The sequence below is a fragment of the Equus asinus genome, chromosome 3, assembly GCF_041296235.1.
Source record: "Equus asinus isolate D_3611 breed Donkey chromosome 3, EquAss-T2T_v2, whole genome shotgun sequence".
Taxonomy (NCBI): domain Eukaryota; kingdom Metazoa; phylum Chordata; class Mammalia; order Perissodactyla; family Equidae; genus Equus; species Equus asinus.
Genome location: NC_091792.1, coordinates 77476270 through 77502271, shown reverse-complemented (window position 1 = coordinate 77502271; position 26002 = coordinate 77476270). Strand labels below are relative to the sequence as shown.

Sequence of the window (26002 nt, the reverse complement as noted above, 5' to 3'; positions counted from 1 at the left end):
AATTCAAGAACCAATAGAATAGAGTTTGACCTGCAACCATCTGTTGCAGTCCAGAGGCCAGCTGAGGAAATTATTTGAGAGCAGCATTTGTGGGCATGCATGGACTAATGGTCACTGACTGTCTCATACACTACACGGAGAACCATTACTTTGTAGATTTGTGGAAAGTAATCTGCAATTTTTATTAATACAAAAAATTCATGTTAAAAAAATACATGTTCATATTGGCCCATCAATCCCACTTTCCAAATCTTTTCTGTAAAATGAAAAGCTAATGTTAAAAGAGAAAAGCGGGGCAGGCTCCATGGCCGAGTGGTTAAGTTCGCATGCTCCACTGCTGCGGCCTGGGGTTCGGATCCTGGGCGCGGACATGGCACCGCTCGTCAGGCCACGTTGAGGCGGCGTCCCACATCCCACAACTAGAAGGACCTGCAACTAAGATATACAACTGTGTACAGGGGCCTTTGGGGAGATAAAGCAGGAAAAAAAAAAAGGAAGATTGGCAACAGTTGTTAGCCCAGGTGCCAATCTTTAAAAAAAAAAAAGTGAAAAACAAGTTACATTGTAATTCATATAGCACAATTTCACTTTTTATAGACAATAAACAGTAAACTGAATTTTTTAAAAACCTATTCATTTATACATATTTGAATAGAAGATAATTGAAGAAATGTATAGAATGATATATACTGTGCTCTCAAGGATGTGAGTGAGGAAATGGAAAGTAGGAGCTAAACACTACGGCTTTTTAATATATATTTCTATATTGTTTCACAGGTTGTGGTAAACATGTATTTCTGTTGTAATTTTTGAAGAAAACTCAATAAAAATCATTGCTAAAAATCCACCTATATAGAAAATCACGCATATAAAAGTTTTGTTAAAAACATAATCAAGAATATACTGGACAGCATTTTAACGACATTTTAAAAAAAGAGTGACATTGAACACAATAGAGCAGAACAAGCTGGCCTTCACTCAAAGACAGGCCAAGATGTTGTTAACATTGATAGTATCTAAAATAAAAGTAGTTACAAGTTACTGAGTGCGCCCTATGCGCCAGGATATTTGAGGATATCGTTAGAAAATGCACCTCACCTTCTCTGTCCAAGTGCTAGACCAGTGGTCATAACCAACTAAGTTACTCACTTTAATGGGTCCAGAGGTGAAATTCAATGGCGATGAAGGCTCTGTCATGTAAATCGGAAAGATGCCTCCAATGATCACGTCCCCTGGTTGCTCCAACCTTGGGGTTCCCATCTTTTTGTTTGGATTCTCTAGCTCCGTGGTGTTGGTGATGGGCAGGGCACTCAGGAATAAGGCAAGCAGAGAGCAGGGAAACATTCTGGGATGCAGGTCACCTTCACATTGAGGGGTGAGAGGTGCAGAGGATCAAGAAAGAAGAGTCAGTGGTGCCTCTGACGGAGCCTGTGGTAATGACCCTGTAGGAGGCTGTTGGGCACCTGCTGACCATTAATCTACATATTCAGGACCCTCCTATCCTATTGATCTCTCTCAGGATCTTTCGGGATCAAATAGTATTTGTCTGAGAAGAGAAATTAAAATTTCACACTCTCTGGTTCCTCAGACTTAAAAGAAATCTCGATGGGTCTTGGGAAAGGAAATGAGACCTGTTTGAAAACAACTCAAGACTGCAGTGTTTAGAGCCCTGAGACTCAGTAACATGAAATTTGTTTTGCTCTTGGCTTTCTCTCTAGGGTATCATTTATCCTCACTCATTAAATGAGTCCATATAAGTGAGTTCATATAAGTGAGTCCACGTAAGTGGACTTAGAAATGGTTCCCTCATTCCTCAAACATTCCCTCCCAACTCCGATGCAACTCCTCAAGGAACCTCAGAAGGACTCACTTCTCAAGAGCCTTTCTGGGCCTAGGAAAGGACTCAGACCCCACTGCAATTGGTCTTGACCTCAAGGCCATGGGGACAAAGGTTTTGCTTCAGAGCTGCTAGTGTGCTAATTGGAATCAATTCAGCTAATTCTGGTAATTTCAGGCTTCTGTACTTACTCCCCCTTGGTTTTAGACCATGAGGAGCAGCTGGATGAAACTACTTGGAAATAAAGTGAGAAATGTCTCGCAGCAACATCAGGGTTATAGTAACAGATGGAGGCCCATGGAGGCTCCCAGGAACTCTTCAGTAATTCACTGAATTGGTTGATGTCTCACAGAATATCATCTAGAGGGCTAAGAACTGGGGTGGAAAAGTAGAGAAGTTGTGTTTAAAACAATAATCTATCCTTCCCCTCTTTGAAAGGGAACGAATTTTGCTCTGTGGGGACCAAGTGGGCAAGTTATGGGATCCTAGTGACTCCAGACACAGAGAACACCGAGCACTGGAGATTTAGAAGACATTTAATTCTCTAACTCATAATTTTCACCATCCAAAATAGGATACCATGCCTTGCTAATTTAAGAGACTTGCCCCCAATCATGGAGTGAGTTAGTGGCAAATTAAGGACTACTCCTTGGTCCAAATCCAAGGTTCTTTTCATGTTGATTCTAATTCCAAAGCAAATATACCATTCTGAGTAGCTGTCAAGTTAGGCATGGTTCATCCACTCTATCATTTCACCATGATTTATTAAATATATAATACATGGCATGCAATGAAAATAAAGCAGTAAACAAGAGAGACTGTTTCTTTGCCCTTACAGAACTAATAATATCATTGGAATGATGCTCAACAAGTAATTATAGTAAAGTATCTGCTTATCATATCATGGGAAAGACATTGAACAAGAAATGATAAGAAAATGTGATGATGTCAGGAGAACTAAAGGTGGTTGCAAGAACATGATATTAGAGGTAAGTCAGGGATAACTTGAATTAATACTGGAAGGATGAAGAGGAGTAAACCAGATGAAGGGAGGTCACAAGAATGTTCCAGGCAGAAGCTACTGTATATGCAAAGGCCCCCAATCAAGAGAGGGGGTGATGCTTGAGGAACTGAATGATCATAAATGCTGGTGCATAATGTGTAAGCAGGGATGGTAGAAACAGATGAGACTGGAGAAGAAACTGGGACTACAGAAAGGCCACAATCATTCATGAAATGTTTTTACTTAATCTGGAGGGCAATGATGTGTCTTATTTACTGTGTATTCTTAGAGTGGAGATATAAAAGTGAGACTTGGCCTTCCAGGTGAGATGGCAGATAACAAACACAATTCCCCTTTCAGTCTCAAGCACATAAAATAGTAGATAAAATATTTTAAAAATCTATCACTGAGCTAAAAATCATGGAAGTCTGTAAGGCTAGACACAAAGAGAGAAGAGGGAAATTATAATGGTGAAGAAGAACTGAAGGAGCAAAGCCCAAATCAACACTGAACATACATTGCAGGAGAGCACAGCAACATTATTGCAAGGCTTTAAGCTTAGCAAGAACAAATTACAAAATGTGTGACTGAGAAATATGCAATCTGCTGATTCTCATAAATTACTGTGTTAGATTGTTTGTGCTTTGGAATCAAAGGCCAGAAGGTAGTATCTTAACAAACATGAAGGCAAGGGGCTTAAGGACGCTGGGCCCTTGCAGGAATGGAACACCATCTGCATCACTTGCCAGATTGTTTGTTCCCAGGATACTCCCTCAGAGAATGGCCTTGCGAAACGCCGGGGTACATTGAAGGGGGCGAGATTAGAACTGCTGAGCTTTGACTTGCATAGCCCTGCTGGCAAGAGTTCCTGCTATGCTTGTACTTCTTGGCCTGCAAATAAATACGTGGCGATCAGAGGGATGTCACCTCTGTCCTAGAGACTGATGGTTGGTCCCCTGTCCTGTGAAAAATTGTAGAGTGTGTTGTGTCTATTAGATAGACTGTGTTCTGTCTATTAATTCCATCCATCCCTTCAGCTGGCTGCCTAGCTGGTCTCGGGAACACAAGTGGTCAAGTTCACGCACTCCACTTCAGTGGCCCAGGGTTTCACCAGTTCGAATCCTGGGCGCAGACATGGCACTGCTCATCAGGCCATGTTGAGGTGGCGTCCCACATGCCACAACTAGGAGGACCCACAACCAAAATACACAACTATGTGCTGGGGGGATTTGGGGAGAAAAAAAGGAGGAAAAAAAAAAAAGAAGATTGGCAACAGTTGTTAGCTCAGGTGCCAAGCTTTAGGAAAAAAAAGAAAATGAAGAATAAAAATCACATGATCATCCCGATAGACACGGAGAAAGCATTTGACAAGATCCAACATACCTTTATGATAAAAACTCTCAACAAAACGGGTACAGAAGGAAAGCATCTCAACATGATAAAGGCCATTTATTACAAACCCACAGCCAACATCCATGTTCATCTTTTGAACTTTCAACCTGTAAGCCCTTCTGTATTTAAAGTGTGCCTCTTTCAGATACAGTTGAGTTAAGCTTCTTTATTCAGTCTGACAATCTTTGAATTTTATCTGGGGTGTTTCTTTTTCATTTAATGTAATTACTGACAGGGTTAAATTTAGGTCTACCATTTTGCTCTCTGCTATTTGTCTCAGCTGCTTGTTTCTCTCTTCCTCCTTTTCTGACTTCTTTTGGGTTAAAGATTTTTTTAATATGTAAATTCCTCTACTTGCTGTATCTTTTAATGGATGTTCTATAGAGATGACATCATCTATAATAATCTCCTTAGAGTTATTACTGGGCTTCATGTTAGATATAGGAACATTCTCGATTTACCCTCCCTCCCACCTATACCCCTTAAAGTTGAGTATTAATTCATGCACACAACTAAATTTTCTATAATTTCTGGAAATTCTAAGATACATACTATCCAGTTGGAGTCAAAATTTTAACTATTCGAAAGTCCCTTCCCATCACTCTGTCTTCAATCCTGATTTCTGATCTTCAGGCCCTCCTCTAAGCTTGTTTCTTACAGTTAATTTTTGCTATGACTGAGCCATGGGTAGCAGGCACAATTTATGACTCTAGTAGGTAGAAATGGTTGAGAAAGCAATAACCAGGCTTCAAGGAGCACATTTAGCAAGATTCACAGTCAAAGCAGAAGGTAGTGTCAGGCAGGTTCACACAAAGTCAGAGAAAACAAAAAAGGCCCAAGGAAAGGGATCCAAAATCAGGTCAAAAAGATGATGTTATACAATTAGCAAGAGAAAGGAAAAGCAGCAGCAAGGACACAAGGAGCTCTTATCCTTTTGGTAGCCTGTAATCCTCTTATCGTATTGAGTTGATCCTTGTGCAGAATCTGAATCAATGGTTCTTAATCTGGGCTGCATGTTGGAATTACCTGAGAAGTTCTAAAAATTCCTGATGCCCAGGCTACACCCCAATCCAATTTAATCAGAATCGCTGGGGCTGGGACCTGGGTATTTTTTTAAAGCTTCTCAGATGATTTCAATGTGCATCCAGGGTCAATAACCACCGGTTTAAATGTTTGCAAATGTGTGAGTGAACAAATGGAGGGCAGGGACAGAGAAAGGAGGCTCTTCTGGGCTCAGACTTTTTTCTCTTTTTAATTCCCTAGCGAAACTTCCTGGTAATTTTCCTCTTTGGGGTCCTGATCCTCCCCACTTTGGTTTCAGGTTGAAACTACTATCTAGAGAGTCACCAGCCTCAAGTAACATTCAGTCTGCTCCCCTGATTGGTTTTCTACTGATACAGATGCCTAGCTCTTTCCTCTGTTCTCTGACTAGACTTTCTCCTTCTGTGCTTCCCTGGAAATTCTCTTCTCCACTGCTTCAGGTATTCTGGTTTCGTAACCGAGACACCCACATGTACCTCTCGTCCTCTTCCATACCTAATAGCATTTCAAGAAAGAGGGCTATTTTCTGTGTGACACAGCATCACAAGTTTTTGCAATATACCCTGTCATAGTTAGAACAGGTCTATCTAATCAGGAGAAAATACATAATTATTTCGTGAATCTACTGCATTCAGTTCATCATGAATTTCTTTATGTTGATGAAAGGCTGAATGCACACTGAAGGTTTTCTCAATTTTCTTACATTTGTAGGGTTATTCTCCTGTATGAGTTTTCTGATGTTGAATAAGAGATGAACTCTGGCTGAAGGCTTTGTCACAATCATTACATTTATATCGTTTCTCTCCAGTATGAGTTCTCAGATGCTTTGTAAGGGATGAGCTCTGACTGAAGGCCTTCTCACATTCTTTACATTTGTAAGGTTTCTCTCCAGTATGAATTCTCTGATGTCTTACAAGAGCTAAGCAGTCACTGAAGGCTTTCCCACATTCGTTACATTTGTAAGGTTTCTCCCCAGTATGGGTGCCTTGATGTTGAATAAGGGCTGAACAGTAACTGAAAGCTTTCCCACATTCACTACATTCATATGGCTTTTCCCCTGTATGAGTTCTCTGATGTTGAGCAAGCCCTGACCTGTCACTAAAGGCTCTCCCACACTCTTTACATCCATAGGGTTTCTCTCCAGTATGAACCCTTTGATGTTTAAGAAGGGATGAGGTGTCATTGAAAGCTTTCCCACATTCTTTGCATTTATAGGGTTTCTCTCCAGTGTGTATTCTGTGGTGTTGAATAAGGTAAGTGCTTTGGTTGAAGGCCTTCCCACATTCATTGCATTCATAGGGTTTTTCTCCAGCATGAATAATATGATGCTGAATAAGGGCTGAGCGATGACTGAAAGCTTTCCCACATTTGTTACACCCATAAGGTTCTCTCCAGTGTGAATTCTCTGATGCTGAATAAGTGATAAGCTCCAATTGAAGGCCTTCCCACATTCATTACATACATAGGGCTTCTCTCCAGTATGAATTCTCTGATGTAGGATAAAGGCTGAGTAGGAACCGAAGGACTTCCCACACTCATTGCACTTCCAAGGCTTTTTTACCGAGTAAACCTTCTGATGTTTAATTGGGCTTGACTTTTCCCCCATATCACTACAATCTTCCATAGGGGTTTTCTTGTGTTTAATTATGACTTGCCTTAAATCTTTCTTCTGATTTCTTTTCTGCCTTTCCAATGTGCCTTCACATTCCCAGGCTTCTATCAATCTGGGATCCCAGGAATCATCCTTTTTAAGTCTTTCTATTACCAGCTCCCTTTCAGATGATACTTCATAAACTTCCTGCTTTGAAAGGGACACTTTAGTTTCAGGTATAGATTCAGAATCTGAAATAAATAAAAAGGACAAATGTTTGTGCTCTCTGTGCTGAGAGAAGGAAAACTGCTGAGGTGGCAAGAGAATACAGAAAATAAAAGTGATGTCTATTAAAAATGCTTATTTGAACGTTTTCAGAAAGAGCCTTGTGGCAATGGCAGATGAATAAGTCTCAGGGAATAACAGAGATGGGAGAATCACTAAGATAAGGCACAACAAAAGGTCAGACAATCAAGATGCTCTACCTAAGAGAATGGAAAACTGAACAGACTACCCAGGGACGAGGATAACCAGAAGGGAGGAGAATAAATGTTAACATAAAATGAGGAAGGAGGGGAAAGATGAAAACATAGGTTGAGATTGGGCAGTTTTGAAAAAGTATTAGAAAAAAATCACTTATAATAATACCAGCTGGAGACAACCAGTTTTGACTTTTTAAATCATTCCCCTTAACCCTTTTTTAAAGGCACAGATTTTTAAAATATGTTTAGCATATGCTTTAAATATGATTTTGTGTATCCACTAACCACGGCCACCTTTCTTCCTTCTTCCCTTCCTCCCTCTCTCCTTGCCTTCCTTCTCTCTCCTTCCTTTCTTCCTTCCTTTTTTGTTATAGCAAAATTTCTCAAACAGGTTTTGTATATCTGCTCATCACCTACTTGCTCCTGAAGCCACTGCAGCCTGGCTTCTCTCCCCACCACTTGACTGAAACTGCTCTCACTGACATCACTAGCCATTTGTATGTCACCTAAATCCAGCAGATCTTTTTCATTTCTTGCTTAGCTTGGCCTCTCAACAGCACCTGACAGTCTCAACCATGCCTTCCTCCTAACAACATTCTCCCTTTTGCTCCCCAACTTTATTCAGATATATTTGGCATATATTCTCCCCCTCAACTCTGCGATTCTAAGCTCTCCATGTTTTTCTCCTGATCTCTATCTCTTTGGAATTTTTTCTGTTTCTTCTTCTTAAATGTTGATGGTTCTCAGTGTTCAGTCTTAGGCTCCTCTCTTTTGCCCCCACTCTACCCTACCCACATTATCTCCTTGAAAGACATCCAGTCCATGGCCTTAAGTGCCTTTTTTATTGAAACATATTTGACATATGACACTGTGTAAATTTAGGGTCTGCAACACGTTGATTTGATACATTTATATATTATAATATGATTGCCATTGTAGCAATAGTTGGCACCTCTATCATGTCACATAATTATCACTTTTTTATGATGCAATAACTAAGACCCAGTCTCTTAGCAAGTTTGATGATTATGATAGACTATTCTTGTCTATATTCACTACACTGTGCATTAGATCTCCAGGACTTATTTGTCTACTAGTTACAACTGCTTTCTATATATCAATGACCTTAAATCAATATCTCCAGCTTAGTTCTCTCTCCCCCAGACCCATATATTCAACTATCTACTTCACGTATTCATTTGGAAATCTCGAATTCATTATATCCATACCTAACTCATCTTCTTCCTCAAGCTGTACATTCCCCAGGTTTTGCCACCTAAGAAAATATCGCCATTATCATTCATGTTAATAAAAAGACATTAATATAAGAATATAAACTCTACCATCAAAAGGTAAGTTTTCTGAGGGTAGGAATCACACCTCTTTTGTTCACTGATATTTCTCAGGGCCCATCATAGCGCTGGTGAAGAGCAAGCACATGTTAAATCTATATTGTATGAACTGAGTTGAACACAAATAATACAAGCAGTGAGGCAACCTTGGATGATGATAAACCTTTCTTAAGATCCTTTCATCCCATTATAGAAACATAACCCATGTTTGAGTAAAACATATTTTTTTTTAAAGATTTTATTTTTTTCCCTTTTTCTCCCCAACGCCCCCCCGGTACATAGTTGTATATTCTTAGTTGTGGGTCCTAGTTGTGGCATGTGGGATGCCGCCTCAGCGTGTGGTTTGATGAGCAGTGCCATGTCCGTGCCCAGGATTCGAACTGACGAAACACTGGGCCGCCTGCAGCAGAGCGCGCGAACTTAACCACTTGGCCACGGGGCCAGTCCCGAATAAAACATATTTTTAATGTTGTCATGATTTTCAGAAGTTGAGAATATCATTGTACATAAAATTTAATCTATGCTGTGAACTATAATATTAGACAAACACTTATATAGTGTTTATTATGTGTAAGCTACTATTCTGAAAGGTTAAATACATGTACATATCTAATCCTCACAAAAGCCTAAACACGTTTTCCAGCCGAAAGTCACAAACTTGAGAATCACATTGAATTCTACCTTACCAATCACAGCAAATAAACCAAGATCTATGGATTATACCTCCCAAATCTCTCTCAAATCCATTCTGTACTTTCCCTCCCCACTATTACCACCCCGGTTCAGCCACCATCATCTCTCATCTAAACTAATGCAGCAGCCTCACAATGGGTCTGCTTGCATCCTCTCTCCATGCACCCCTTCCCAGCCCCATCCAAATTCGATTGTATAAAACCATAGAGTAACAGAACCAGATTCAATGATTACCCAGAAATTAGAACTATAAGGGAATTGAAAATAACTATGAGTAATATGTAAAAGGCTCCAGTGGAAATGGTGGACAATGTGCATTAACAGTTGGGGAATTTCAGCAGATAGATGGAAACTATAAGAGGAAGTCAAATGGAAATGCTAGAAATGAGAAAATATGATCAGAGAGAAGAAGAGTGTCTTCAGTGGGTGCTTCAGGAGAGTCAACATAGCTAAGAAAAGAATGTGTAAACTCACAAATAAGTCAACAGAAATTACCCAAACTAAAACACAATGAGGAAAAAAGAGTGAAAAATAAACCAACAAGCCAGAAGAGAGCATCTAAGAGCTGTGGGACAATTTAAAATGCTTGAACATACATGTAATTGGAATCCTAGAAGGAGAAAAGACAAAGAGAATGGACAGAGACAATATTTGATGAGTTAATAGCTGATAATTTTCCAAAACTAAGAAAGACATTAAACTAAAGACCCAAGGAAGCTCAGATAACCCCAAGTAGGATAAAATACACAGACACACACATCCCTAGATAAATCATATTCAAACTATCAAAAAACAAAGATAAAGGGAAAATCTTAAAGGCAGCCATAGAAAAAAGACACATTACATACAGAAAACAAAGATAAAAATTACAGAAACTTTTGGTCAGAAACTATTATAAACGTGAAGACAATAAAGTGACACATTTAAGGTGCTGAAAGAAAAAAAAACTGTCACCATATTCCACATTCAGTGAAAACATCTTTGAAACATGAAGGTGAAATACAGACTTTTTCAGACAAATAAAAGCTGAGAGAATTCAATACCAGTAGCCCTGAACTATAAGAAATGTTAAAGAAGGTTCTTCAGGCAGAAGTACCTGATACTAGTGAGAAACTGAGATCTACATCAGGGTTCAGCAAATTATGGCCCACAGGCCAAATCTGCCCACTCCCTTTGTTTACTACTGTTTACGGCTGCCTCCATGCCACAATGGCAGAGTTAAGCAGTTGCAACATAGAGTGTATGGCCCACAAAACAGAAAATATTCACTATCTGGTCCTTTATAGAGAAAGTTTGCCCACGCCTGCTCTATATAAAAAAAATGAAGAGTCCTAGAAATGGAATATAAAATTCATCTTTTCTTATTTTAAAATGCTCCAAGAGATAATTGACTGTGTTAATCAAAAATAGTAGCATATATTGTAGATTTATAGCATATATAAAGGCAAAATGCATGACAACAATCACACAAAAGATGGGACGGAAGAACTAGCAGCTTATAGAAGGAAGGTTCCTATACTATATATGAAGTGTTATAACATTCTGTAAAGGGATACTATGATTAATGACAGAAGCATATTGGGAACTCTAGGACGACCCTTAAAGAAAATCTTTAAAAATAAGGTTTAATCACATGGATAAAGAGAACAGATTGGTGGTTACCAGAGGGGAAGGGGGTGGGCATAAGGGGTGAAGGGGCACATATATATGGTGACTGACAAATAGTAACGTACCCCTGAAATCTCACAATGTTATAAACTATTATGACATCAATAAAATAAAAAAGTTTTAATGATAAGCTAATAGTGCAGATAAAACACAAAAATAAGAAATAATCAAAAAAAACAGGCAGAAAAAGAAAACAATGAACACTAAAAAGAACAAATAGAAAACAACTACAGGGCTGGCTCCGTGGCTGAGTGGTTAAGTTTGCGCGCTCTGCTGCGGCAGCCCAGGGTTTGGATTCTGGGCGCGGACATGGCACCGCTCGTCAGGCCACGTTGAGGCGGCGTCCCACATCCCACAACTAGAAGGACCTGCAACCAAGATATACAACTATGTACCAGGGGGGTTTGGGAAGATAAAGCAGGGGGAAAAAAAGCAGAAGATTGGCAACAGTTGTTAGCCCAGGTGCCGATCTTTAAAAAAAAAAAGAAAAAAGAAAAAAATTACATGTATGAAAGACTTAAATCCAACCATACCAATAATTACTTTAAATGTAAATGGTCTAAACACACCAACTGAAAATCACAGATTGTCAGAATGGATTTAACAACCAGACCCAATTCCATGCTGTCCACAAGAAACTCACTTAAGTTAAGCAAAAAGAATGGGAAAATATACTATGCAAACACGAATGAGAAGGAGGCTAGAGTGGCTATATTAATATCAGACAAAATCAACTTCCAAACAAGGAATATTACCAAGGTTACAGAAGGACATTATATGAAAAAGAGGTCAATTCACCAAGAAGACATAACAATTCTTAATGTGTATGCACCTAACAAAAGTGTTTCGGTATACATTAAGCAAAAACTAACAGAACTAAAAGGAGAAATAGACAAATCCACAATTATAATTGGAGAATTCAACACTCCTCTGTCAGTAATCGATAGAAGCCAATGGGAAATCAGTAAGGACAGAGAAGACCTGAACAACACTGTCAATCAACCTGACAATAATTGACATTGATTTTCAAGTGCATGTGGAACAATTATCAAGATTAGATTATAGATAATACAACAAACTTCAAAAACTTTTAAGAACTGAAATCATACAAAGTATCTCTGACCACAGCAGAATCAAACTATAAAATCAAAACTAGAAATTTATTGAAAATCACCTAAAATTTGGAGACTTGTAAATAACCCATGGGTCAAAGAGGAAATCACAAGTGAAAACAGAAATTATTTTGAACTGAATGGAAATGAAAATACCACAAATCAAAATTGTGGAACATGGGGCCAGCCTGGTGGTGTGGCGGCTAAGTTCGTGAGCTCCACTTTAGTGGCCCAGGGTTTACAGGTTCGAATCCCAGGTGTGGACCAAGGCACCACTTATCAAGCCACGCTGTGACAGCATCCCACATACAAAATAGAGGAAGATGGGCACATATGTTAGCTCAGAGCCAGTCTTCCTCAGCAAAAGAGGAAGATTGGCAACAGATGCTAGCTCAGGGCCAATCTTCCTCACAAAATCATTAAAAAATAAAAAAAAACATTGTGGAACATAGCTAAAGCAGTTAGAAGGAAATTTATAGCATTAAATGTTCCTATTAGAAGAGAATAAAGATGTGATATGAAGATCTTATATTAATGATCAAGATAGAATAAGAAACATACTACATTAGACAGTCATGTGTCACTTAATTATGGATCATTCTGAGAAATGCATCGTTAGGCAATCTCGTCATTGTTCAAACATCACAGAGTATACTTACACAAACCTAGATGGTATAGACTACTACACACCCAGGTTATATGGTACTAATCTTATGGGACCACCATCATGTTTGTGGTCTGTCATTGACCGAAACGTCATTACGCAGCATGTGACTGTATTATATTATATTAAGATCTTATACAATGATCAAGCTTCCACCTTAAAAAACTAATAAAAGAGAGCAAATTAAACACAAAATTCGCAAAGGGGAGAAAATAATAGATAAGAGTAGCAATGAATAAAATTGAAAACAGACAATAGAGAAAACCGATGAAACCAAAAGCTGGTTCTCTGAAGAGATCAATAATATTGTTAAACCTCTAGGAAGACCAACAAAGGAAAAAAAAGAGAGAAGATACAAATTACCAAATCAGGAATGAAAGATGAGAAACCATTCCCAGAGCTCACTCACAAAGAAATAGATAATCTGAACAGTCCTGTATCTAGCAAAGGACTTAGATTCAAGGTTAAAAACCTTCCAAGAAAGCAAACTTGAGATCCAGATGGCTTTACTGGATCGAGCTTTTGGTGTCATATATAATAAAATTTTGCCTTACAAAAGGTTACAAAGACTGTCCGTAATGTTATCTTCTAGAAGCTGTATAGTTTTAGATTTTATACTTAGGTCTGTGACCCACTTTGAGTTACTTACTATATATGGTGGGAGGTATAGATTGAGATTCTTTTTTTTTTTTTAATACAGGTGTCCACCTGTTCCAGCACCATTTGTTGAAAAGATTCTCTTTTTAACACTGAATTGCTTTTGCACCTTTGTCAGAAATTAATTGACCATATAAGTGTGGGTCTACTTCTGGACTATCTGACCTGTTCCATTGGTTTACACCTATCTTTTCACCCATACCACACTGTTTGAATTACTGTAGCTTCTAAGTCTTAAAAGCAATATAACGAAGCTGTCCTTTTTCAGTTCCACATATGGTGAACTTTTGCTTGCCAAAAGAGAAAAGAAGCCCAATTCTGAGCTCCAAGTTATCAGGGGCTCTCCAGATCCTAAGCAAAACTATGGCATTTTAGATGCCATTAGTTGTTAAGGAAGCTGACGTCTCAGTAAGCACTCTGCATTACAAAATGACTTCCTTACCCCAAAATACCAGGCTTCCACAATTCTCCACCTTCAGATCCAGGCCCATGTTCCTCTGGGCAGAATTCAGCTGGTCCACCTCCACATGGGCAAAATCCATTTCCTCATCCTTTACTGTCACCAGTTCCTGGAAGTACAAGCACATTCTTCGTAATCCTTGAGGGAAGAGAACAATCTAGAAGAGGAAGTGTCTTTTAATCTGAAGGTTAAATCTTTATTTTAACCATTTTAATGGAATATTCTAAAATTTCCAAGTAGTAATCTGTGTTAGGGAAAATAATAATAATAGCTAACATTTATAATTTATTTTCTATGTGCTAAGTCCTTTGAATGAACTATCTCTTGTAATAATAACTATATGAGGTAAGTGCTATTATTAACATTATTTACAGCTGTAAGGATCAGATCTGAGATTTGGACCCAGGCAGTCTCACTCGAAAGCTATACTTTTAACTATATTCTTCTATATTATATAGAAGATAAATAAATATATATATATATACATATATATTCTTTTATATTATATAACTATATTCTTCTGCCTCTTACATATTTTGTTAAATAAATGTAATATAACCACTGAATGATAACCAAATGTTAATTACTGATTATATTGTAGATGGGATAAGGCTCAGATAAGTAATTTATACTGATTCCTGGGCTAGTCCAAGATTTTACAGAAATTCAGCTTGATATCCTGAATGTATGTAGACATTCACGCTGTTCTCATGCTCTTCTAATAGAGGCGCCTTCTTTCTCTGTACTTAGGGCCATGACTTTTACATTTATTTAGTTATCCTTTAGCAATTAAAGTTGTTCTGAATGAGTGAATTTACTGATTTTACATTGAAAAGGATCAAATGTTTTAAGATAAGATTCATACTTTATGTTATATTGACAGTCACATGAGTGTCCTTTGTTCACTGTAATTAATTGGAGAATACTTTGTGGGAAAGGATGTCTGTAAAAGAATAGAGTCATTAGAGGCATAGGATTTAGCATCAGACATACCTGGGTTCTGATCAGGGCTCAACCATTTATGATTCTGAGCATGTTACTGTAGCCTCAGTTTCTTCATCTGTGAAACAGGTTATAAATAATCACAGGATTATTTAATTTAAAATAAAGCAATGTTTGAAAAGTGGCTCTAAACGCTGGAGTTCTCCAGAGTTCAGTCCTTAGACATCTTCTTGTCTCCATCCATCTTACACACCTATCAACAATCTCTTATTTCTCCTGTCTTTAGGGGAAAAACAAAACCTCTTTGGTCTTACTACTCCTTCCAGCTATCACCCTACTTCTCTCCTTTCCCGGAGAATAAAACTCTCCAAAATAGTTATCTGTAGTCCCCGGCTCCAATTTCTCTCCTCTTACTTTTTTATGAACCCATTCCAACAAGGCTTCACTCCTACCGCTCCATGGAATGGCCCTTGGCGGTCACCAATGATCTTCCTATTTTAAAATCCAATGGCCAATTCTCAGGCCCCATCTTACTTGACTTAGCAGGAGCATTTAACCCAGGCGATCACTCCCCTCTCCTTGAAACACTTTCTTCAATTGGTTACCAGGATGCCACACTTTTGGCTTCCTCCTACCCCACTGGCCACCTCATCTCAGTCTCCTTTGCTAGTTTCTCTTCATCTCCCTGAACTCTAAGTGTTGGAGAGCCATACGACTCAGTAATAAGAACTCATTTCTTTTCTAGCTACACTTATTCCCTTACTGATCACTGTTTCATGGTTTAAAATACCATCCACACAGATTATTCCCAAATTTAAAGCTCTGGCCTGAGCTGTTCCCAGAGCTTCAAGTCTTCAAGGAAAAATTACTTTGGCTCAGTTCTCTAGAGGGGATTTCCATGGACCTCAGAAGCAAGATGAAGAAAGGAATGAGGACACACTGTGAACAACAAGCTAAGATTTCAGAGGAGGGAAATTAAACCCAAACTCACCTGGAACTCCACAGGAAGGAGCTCAACAGTAGATTCCATTTCTTCTGTGCTCTGCTTTTGGGGCAGAGAAGCATCAGCAGGAGTCATGGCTGGAAGGAGCAGGAAAAAAGCCATGAAGGAGGTAAACTCTATCTTCTCACTCCCAAATTCACTAGGACGAAAGTTATCGCAAGCCAGCTGAATTATATATATAAGGCCTACTCTACTTAACTCAAAAAGTTCAGATGAAGCTAGGGTAAGACAATTAAGTGAAAGTGCTTTCACCAAAAAGTTAAACCCACAGAGCCACAAATACATCAACCTTTTGGAACAGTCCAATGGGGGTGGAAGAGTGTGACCTGCCATTTATCACAAAAGCAAGCACTATGGAACGTTCTCCCTTCCACAGCTTCAGAGGGAATGTGGATGAGCACAGAAGTGCTGAAAGAGGAAGATGGGGCCGGAGAATGTGCCACAAGGAGACCACTTAGTGATTTTCAAACACGGTAGTTTACTGAGAACTTCTCTACTTCAGGGCTTTCTCCTGACATGTGTCTGTTCCCTGTTCATTCCCATCAAGGGTATTTCCTCCACTTTCAACTCCATGCTGATTTCTGTAATTCCCACCTTCTTCCTCAACTTCAATGGTCAGATAATCCATGATCAGCTTCTCTTCTTTGTCCTGTTATTGCTATGACTCCCTCCTTATTCACTGTTTCAAATGAGAGAAACACGGACTTTTCAGCAATACATAATCTGCTTCTTCGTGTAAATCATTCAACTCTACTCTGAGGCTCTGGGAGGAGATTTTGAGGTTAGGCTTCCCCTCCTCTGGAACTGATTCCTGCTCCTTGAGGCATCCTCCTCTCTCTCTATTCCTAGGAGGCTTATTCCTATTCATTTAAGCACTAGGGCCTCAGAAGTAATCCTAATTTACTTGGAATCTTTATTATTTAGGCTAAATTAATCTCCACAGCTGGAAGACCATCCTCTGGATCACCAAGATCAGTCACTACATGCCACACCAGGGCAAAAGGAGGAAAGAATCAGGGCAGTGAAGTATGAGCCTCAGGCACACACTCGGTTCCAGACAGTGCAGAAACTCCCATGAGAAACACCCTAAACACACAAGTGGCCATAGGCGGCCTGTGATCATGGTGGCAGTAACTAGAAGCGGGGGTCCCTCACTTGGTTCATCCCTGCTATTCACAAACACAAGGCAGTTGATAGACGGGGCTCTCAGACAGCCGATTCCTCACTCGCTCTTTAAGACTGAGAATATACAGGCCAGGATTCCCTTGCACGTTCGAAGCCGAACCCCTTGAACTGGCCCCCAAGCACAGGCAGGCTAAAACCTCTGTTAGGGCAAAGCACAGAAGGGGAATGAGTAAGACATGGACTCCGTTTTTTCCTTTCTACCCCAAAAGTTCAACACCTTAACGCTCTCCGTGTAGTGACAAGATGTATGCCCAAAACTAGGGGGAGGGGCCCAAGCTCGCCGCACGTGGGACCGTGAGCCCTCAGCCCCCGGACTCCCACTCCCAGAATCCCCAGCTGCGCCACGCCCCCTTCACGCTGCCGGACTCCACTTCCCAGAGGGCTTAGCGGCAACCCCGGTTCCGGGACGCCGTCCGCTCAGAAAGCCTCAAAGCTGGCTGGAGACCCCGCCGGGGTAGCGCGCGCAGAGCCCGGGGGTGGGGCCGGGGCTCAGGTAGGGCCCAGCCCGTCCTCCGCCGAGGCCGGAAGCTGAGGGCCCGCCCCGGGCTGCGGCGGGGGGCGTTAGAGCGGTGCAGGGACGGGCGGGTCGCGGAGACCCGCGCTCAGGCCCGCTTTCTCTTACCCGCGACGCGCTGCGGACCTGGCTCCGGCCACAGGGCTGGATCCCGCCGGGCTGCGCTCTGGGACGGGCGGGAGGGACAGAGCCGCCTCGCGGACCCACGGAGCCGCGGGGAGACAAAAGGCTCAGGCTCCGTCTGGAGTCGCATCTGCGCACTTGGAGGCGACCGCCCCCGGTCGGGGGTCCCGCTCGAAGGACTGCAGTTCCCAGAGGGCTCGGGGACTCGGTGCCTGTCCTCGGGGGCAGAACGGCGGGTCTCTCCTGTCAGCCTTAAAATGGAGATAATTCCCCACCTGATTGATAGGGCTCCAAAAGCTCCAAATGATTTTAGTGTCTGATGATTATTTGGGGGTGGGGGGATGAGGACCTGATACACAAAGTCTTTTCCCTGGTATCTCTCATTCTTTCTTAGAATAAAGCCCCAAATCTGTAAACTGAGTTGCTACTGCTGATTTTGTTGAAAGCATTCTGGCTGATAAATAAAGAGCACGGGCAGGGCTGATTGAAGAGACGTAGAAGAAGAAACATGATTAAGAATGAGTTCACGAGGAAGAGTAAGATGTGAAAAAGAAGTAGGGAGGTTGGCTCTGAAGTGGAGAATTGTGCGGACCTGGAGTTTAGGTCCAGGAAGGGCCCCTCGTCCTGAGCCAAACATAAACCAAGACAAAAGAGGCTTTTTTACTCAGTGTCAGAGACTCTGGGCTGTAGCTCCAGTTCTTCATGGAAATCGGGGAAAGACCAATTGTATCACAAGTGTCATTCTAGTCCAAATTACCATAGCCGCCTGAATCGTGTCTCGACATCTAATCTTGCCTTTCCTCGAGCCTTGCTGTTCAAGGCAGCCGGGATGGACATTTAAAGATTCATCTGTTTATGTCACTCTTCTCAGAACCCTTCAGTGGCTGCCCTCTGCCCTGGAGTAAGGCGTAAACCCCTTAACACAGTTTATAAAACCCTGCAATCTGGCTCTGCCAGTCCTGAATTACCTGCTGCTATCTTCCTGTTGTTCTCTGTCCTCGGGCCACGTGGGTTTTTTAGTATCTCCCACATCCCAAATTCTTTGCTGTCCCTTAATCTACACATTTCCTCTGTTTAGAACATCTCCCTCTAGTCATCCTTCAGATTTCAATTCAAATGTCTCTTCTTCAGTGAAGCCTTCCCTGACCTCCTTCCCCTTAATTCAAATTAATTCTCTCACAGAACCCTTTTGTTTCTGTATGTTAGCACCTACAAACGTAGGTTCTTTACCTGCCACACAAGAGGGGCCAAATACAAACTGGAACTCCAGGCTTATGGCAAGGAGAGGGTGTTTATTTCAGATGACATCAGCCAGGAGACAAGAGTGAGCCCTCATATTTGTCTCGTTTCCTCTCTCCTCCCCAAAAGAGGGGAGGAGAGGGGTTTTAAAGTTTTGTGAGGAATGTGGCTGCTTGTAGACAGTGGGGGGAGTCAGTGGCCCGGCTGGTCAGAGCTTTCCCACCTGCCTGTGTACCACCTTGGGATGCTGCTTGCAGGAAGAAGGAGGAGATAATAAGGAACCCAGGTGGGCGACCTTGGCTGTTTGTCTTCACAGCGGATAGGGAATTCTGGGAGCCAGGGAGTAAGCAAGGAAAGAGTGATTTGGTTTTAACCCCATGCATGCTGGGTTTAATGTAGGGCAACTGATATCAGGGCTGGCATCACATAGACTTGCCACAGTTTGTAACTATACATTAATTTGTGCTGCTATTTAATGGACATCTTCCCCACTTGACTGTAAGTTCCATGAGATCAAAGACCATGCATGTTTTGTGCAGCACTGTGCCAAGTGCTAAGCAAAGAGCCCGACAAAGTTGAGTGTTGGGAAGCTGCCATTCCACACTTACTATTCTCAACCTCAGCTAGGTCCTGGCATCATTTAGCAGTCCTTTATTTGTCCATGGTTATCTCATTTTCTCTGTGGTTGTCCTTTTTTCTGACTCCAGAGCCTTTCCAGATACTGCTCTCCTCAGCTCTCTACCTCATCACCAAACCCCTCTTTCTTAGTCAATGAATTCACCACCATCTATTTCACAGAAAAATGAGAGATTTTCAGATGGGAATATATCCAACTTCTGTGAAGGTTAATTTTATGTGTTTACTTGACTGGGCTAAGGGATGTCCAGATAGTTGGTAAAACATTTCTGGGTGTGTCCGTGACAGTGTTTCTGGAAGACATTAGCATTTGAATCGGTAGAGTGGTAAAGATTGCCCTTGCCAATGCTGGTGTGCATCATCCAATCAATTGAGGGCCTGAATAGACTAAAAGGGTGGAGGAAGGGTATATTTACTCTTTCTGCTGGAGCTAAGACATCTGTCTTCTGCCCACGGACATTGGCACTCTTATCTCGGGGCATCTGACTTGGACCAGGACTCACACCATTGACTCCCCTTGTTCTCATGCCTTCAGGCTTGGACTAGAACTATGCCACTGGCTTCCCTGGGCCTCCAGCTTGGAGGTGGCAGGTCATGGGACTTCTCAGCTCCACAATTGCATGAGCCAATCCCTCATAGTAAATCTGTTTTTATCTATCTATGATTATCCTATTGGTTCTATTTCTCTGGAGAATCCTGACTAATACAACTTCCCTGTACTCAATTCTGAAGGCATAGTATGGAAGGAAGCACAGATTACTTCAAGGTTGTCCCTCCATAGGTGTATGTTAACTATGCACCCATGGTAGTTACATTATTGTTCAAAATCGTTGCTGCCCCTACTTGCAGGAGGATCATACTTGCCTGCCCAGTAGAACTCAGGCTTGCACCTGTGACTTGCAATAATCTCCTCTTTGAGAAAGATGTGCATTTTTGTCCTGTTTAAGAGTCAGCTTCTCATCTACCATTTCTTTTCCCTCTGCCGTGAGACTTAGAATATCTCATATAAGACTATTCCATCAGCCTGTATTCTGGAGTGAAGATATGGATATGTAGAATGAGTGAGAAAGACACCTTGGTTAGAGATAACTCTCTGAGATTTTTCAGGTTGTTCAATTCTATAGCATAACTTAGCCCATCCTGATGGAGTCAGCATCAAGATGCTTTCGGAGCACTTATAGGGTAATATTTTTCTTTTTCTTTTTTTTTAATTTAATTTTATTTATTTATTTATTTTTGAGGAAGATTAGCCCCAAGCTAACATCTGCCACTAATCCTCCTCTTTTTTGCTAAGGAAGACTGGCCCTGAGTTAACATCTTGCCCATCTTCCTCTACTTTATATGTGGTACACCCACCACAGCATGGCTTGCCAAGCAGTGCCATGTCAGCACCTGGGACCCAAACTGGCAAACCCTGGGCCACCAAAGAGGGTAATACTTTTCAAATGCATGTATGTTTATTTTATTTTGTTTTGTTTTAAATAATTCATTTTTCCCAACAACAGTAGCAACATCTTCCCCAACAAAAACACAGCAGCCAACTTTACGTCCTATAAGTTAAAGTTAAAACTGTAAAATATAAATACCAGCTGAAGTGCAAAATTCTAACAAGTATGATTAAATTAACAAGACATCTTTCTGTTGTGTGCTGTGCAGATACCCACAATACTACTACTGTCCATACAAGACTCACAAAGCTAGTCAAGAGACTACGATTATGGCACTTCTCAGCTTGAATCTAAACACCACAGGCAAGGAACACACAATTTACCAGCTACTCAGAAATGATTCAGGAGTGATTGTATTATCGTGAAAAGAAGACTATACTGTGAATCCTTCTGTTTTCACTGATTTTAATAGGTGCAATATTTTTATATTTTCGTATCTGAAATCCAGAAGTACCTTATAATTGCTGTTGAACAGGTGCTAGTGGTGAGTAGTCATGCTCGTGCCAATACACAGGCACATAGGATAGGTTTCAACAGCTTGGAAGAAAATCCTGGAACCATCGTAAACCAATTTGTACTGGCCCTATTGTATCAATAACGACATGTCAAGGTCATCTTGCAGGGGCAATGACCAAGAACTGCAAAACATGCAGCTGGAATGTGCTCAGAAGATGGAAACCTTGCCCTCAGATGACCTCAAGCAACAGGGAACCAAAAGTTCCCTGACTATGGAACTCAGTGTGAGAAGAAAGTGGTGAGGGGAACCTAATAAGAAGCGAAGGGTCCCTTGATTTGTAGCACACTGGACTTATAAGAGTGTTACACTCCCACCCTCCAATCAGATTCCAACAAGCTAGTGTTATGCATAATTACTCCTACTCCCAACTCCTTAAAAGTCTGTCCCAGCTTCAGCTCAGGGAGACAGATTTGAGCCTTGCCTCCTATCTCCTTGCTGGTTGACGTTGCAATAAAGCTCTTTCTTCTCTCAAAAGCCAGTGCCATTGTATTAGCTTCTATGCATATCAGGCAACAAGCTCTTGCTCAGTAACAATCTGAGACACAATAGTGGAGCATACTTAAGAATTGCTGTGGTACTAATACTCTTGGCAGCAAGGAAAACAATACTGGGTGGAAAAACATAGGCACAGACAATACTGAATGGAAAAATGATTCAGAAGAATAGGATTCTGGGGGCTGGCCTGGTGGTTAAGTTCACACACTCTTCTTCAGCTGCCCAGGGTTCACGGGTTCAGATCCCGGGCGTAGACCTACACACCACTCATCACGCCATGCTGTGGCAGCATCCCATACACAAAATGGAAGAAGATTGGCACAGATATTAGCTCAGGGGCAATCTTCCTCAAGCAAAAGGAGGAAGATTGACAGCAGATGTTAGCTCAGGGTCAATCTTCCTCACCACAAAAAGAATAGGATTCTGAACACGAAAAGTTTAGCAATGCCTTAACCATTTTATTTTCCTTTTTACATGAGTACGAGAGTCATATCTCATTTTAAAATGTATGATTAAAAGTAGGTCTAAATAAGTCTAAAAGGGATCTATTAATAATGTGAAATAAAAGGTCAAAACAATAAGAAAGTATTATGTCATAATTCAGTTGGCAGTGTTTTTTCTTTATTGGTGACACAGAAAACAATGGTGCATCTTGTCACTCCACAGTGCCTTAGAATCTGCAGAATGCTTCATGTTGTTTATTCTTATTTGGGGAACTGTAAAATTAAAAATTCTAAAATAAGTCCTCTCTAATACCTCTTCTTGTTCTGTAGTTCTGTGCTTTTCTGTGTTGAAGCCTGGATCTCAGAGCTGATGAAGGACAGTGTCCAGGGACTCAGGTCCACTTTTTAAGGGCCATGATTCCACTTTGCTGCCCAAGGTAAGGAAATAATTTTGAACCTTCAGATCCAAGCTGACTAAACTAAGACCATACTATGCATACAGAATAAATAAGGTAAGTACCTGAAAAACAGACTTAGAGGCAACAAGAGCCTAGAGCACAGGAAAGAATGTTCTGGAGCATCTTAGTGATTCTCTCATTTTCCTCTCCAGCTAGGGTTATGGGACTACGTTTTTCTCTCTTTCCCCAGGAGTTTCATTCATAGGGCAAACACCATGCTGCTCTGGGAAGGAGTTTGTTTGCCTCAATCCTTGAAATGTCCAGAATTCGTTCCAATTAACCCAGTGAGGGGTCTTAAGGGATCCTGAAGTCCTAAGCCAGGGAACCTGATGAAATTACAGGAGTGCGAGTGGGAACTCTTCTGAGCTCAGATTGCTCCAGGTATAGAGCTCCTTTAAGATTTCCAGAGGAACCAGCAAGTAAGCAGGACTATTTTCAAAGCTATTTATATAGATAGTCAGAAAGCATAAAGTAGGTATCTTAGGGGAAGACCAGGTGAATTGGATCTTTTAATGTTTCAGGAACAGATGGGCCCTATGACTTCTAGCCCCAAACCATTTCCAATTCAGTCCCACTGTCTGGACTCCCAAGACCTTTCTATGCCTCCTATTGTGACCAGAAACCAGGCAAGGAAAGGGTTACTGAGAATTTGATCCGTAATTAACATGGTCTGTCAAATGTTTTCCAGACAAGGAGAAAAATAAATGAGCAGTTTTTCAGAGGTTGATGTCCCCCTTTTTGCAGACATTGCCATCCTACAATGAAACTTACACAATTGCTGCAAGACTCCTACAAATTACTCCAGCTCTAAGTGACCAAAAGTTACCATGGACCCATTATGTAATGACATGTTCCTTGAATTCAGTATGTAATGGCATGTTCCATTGAACTTGCTATGTCGTGGTACCCTGACTTTGTTATGTAAATGGTGCCTTGAACTCATTATGTAATGATCTGTACCTGTGCCCTGATCGAGCCCAGTTGTTACACAGTTGTAACATATCCTGTGCACTCTGATGTACAAAGTCTCCACCAGCACTAAGCTCGGAGAGACACTGTTTGGGGAGCTATCCCCAGTGTTCTCCATTGCTTGAGCAAGCTATAAACCTTTTTCTCCACCCACTTCATCCTTGGTAGTGTTTTTAGCTCCACACTCGCCAAGAGGCGAACCCAGTGAGTTTGGTTACACTATGAGCTGCAGAGGATCCATCAATGTAAAAGCGATGCCTTCAGATGTGTTCCCCTATTCTCCAAGGAGCTCATCCAGGAGGATACACGCTATGTAAGGATGTAAGGGGCAGAGGACACTTCACTGATAACCTCCCCCTCATCTCCACAAAGAGGTTCTGTAAAAATCATTAGCAGTTCTGCCCTATCTGATTCTCTGCATCAGCTTCTCTCCAAATGGAAAAGTGACCCTGTGCTCTTTTATTTCCTCTCCCTGAATGTTTTGCATCTATTAAACCAAAGCAAGGAAGCACAAACTCAAAGATGGAAGGTCCAAAGTCGGAAAGGGCAGGTGAGCTGATCAATGGGAGCGTCTTCACATCCAGCACAGAAATTCTTCTTTCCTAACAAATTCCACTGTTCAACTTGTTTCAAACTCCAGAATGAGTAACTGCATACGTTAAAAAGTGCATTTATATCCAGAGGGGAGTGTTTGTATATATGTTTTAGTTAATAAATAAAAAAGTATCCTGACCTCTGAGAGTCACTCAATAAATCACGTCTATTATTTACATTTATCATCATTATCCTTAACTTTTCCACATATCCTTTATTAGGGAAGAGTTTGTTCTGCTACACTATTGCTGCTATGAGTCTTTCTTTCACGACAAAACAGACTCCTGAGTCTTTTTTATTCATATTTTCTCAATTACTATTAAAAAGTTAATTTTAAATTTCTCAGTATTTGAGGTTTTATTTTTTGTGTATATAAATTGACTCAGTATTAATTATAAATTTTATTGTCTTATAATCACAAAATTGACCTATAAATTTTCCTTCTTTCCATTTATTTGCATTTTTATCAGGCCAAGTAAATTATAATTTTAAAATAAGTTTTCAAGGTAAACTTGACTGTTAATATTTAAGGTGTAGCATCACTTATGTTTTTAAAATAAATTTTAGTGTTCACATATTCTAGATTCATACTTATTTTTGGTCATTTTGCTCATGAAAATGAATAAAATCTTATTATATTTCTATTGAATCATTTTAAAATACGAGTCCACCATGTCGAGACTCATGAAAGAAAGCCAAACAAATATTCAGGGGAAAAATAATATCATTTAAATATTTTCATTATTAGAAAAGAAAGTGAAAAGATAAACTGTTTGAATATTTCAGATTTCAGGAAAACAAAACAAAAATGTTAAAGAATCTAGGAGAAAGAAAACAATGCAAATATAATCAATTCAAAAGTAAACTTAAGAGCAAATAAAAATATTCAAAATAAATTAGATAAATTTTGGAAACTTTTAAAAAGCAAATAGTAAGTGAAAGTATATATGAGAAATCATGAAATATGTGGAAAAATTAAAATATCACTGACAACACCAAATTCAGTGATAATCAATAAATTAGAAGTTAAAAATGAAATGGTAAAAATGACGTAATGAGAAATAGACAATCAAGGTTTGAGCTGGACTTCCGTCCTGGAGAGGTCTGGTCTATGTCTCGTTCACCCTGTTTACGCTCCAGCCCCTCAGTGGTCCGAGTGAAAAGCCTGCGCTGTTCACCAGGTCTCATCCTCCACGGTGAGCCCTGGACTCTGATTTTTGTCCCTCCAGCCCTGAGAAGTTGCTGAAAGCTCTTTTCAGTGTCTCAGCCTCTTAGCTACCACTTTAGGTTTTGTAATTAGCAATCCTCTTAAAGAGAAATGTGGCCCCAAATGTTGAGCTCAACCTCCTTTGGCTCCTCTAGATCTTGTCTCTGCAAATTTTCATTGCCTGGGTAGCTCTCTGATGGCTTCTACCATCTGTTTTATTTTATTTAGCTTGTACTCCATGGGAGGGTTGGTCCAAACCTCTGGTCAACCATAAATA

The 26002-nt window shown here is 40.6% G+C and overlaps 1 protein-coding gene and 1 long non-coding RNA gene across 2 annotated transcripts in view; one reads left to right on the top strand and one right to left on the bottom strand.

Annotated features, from left to right (window-relative positions):
• The window catches only part of LOC123276872 (uncharacterized), a 28604-nt gene extending 3717 nt beyond the window's left edge, over positions 1–24887 (top strand). The window contains exons 2-3 of the long non-coding RNA XR_006513463.2: positions 22828–22934; positions 24426–24887. This is a non-coding gene — a long non-coding RNA (uncharacterized lncRNA). The remainder of the gene's footprint in view (positions 1–22827; positions 22935–24425) is intronic.
• Positions 1372–18211, bottom strand: LOC123276105 (zinc finger protein 892-like). The gene is given in 6 exon segments (XM_070505256.1): positions 1372–6660; positions 6663–7115; positions 13935–14090; positions 14946–15012; positions 15886–15974; positions 17705–18211. Coding segments are annotated over 3 exon segments (1272 nt in total). The 5' UTR covers positions 14080–14090; positions 14946–15012; positions 15886–15974; positions 17705–18211; the 3' UTR covers positions 1372–5986.
• Positions 24888–26002: the final 1115 nt, after the last annotated feature.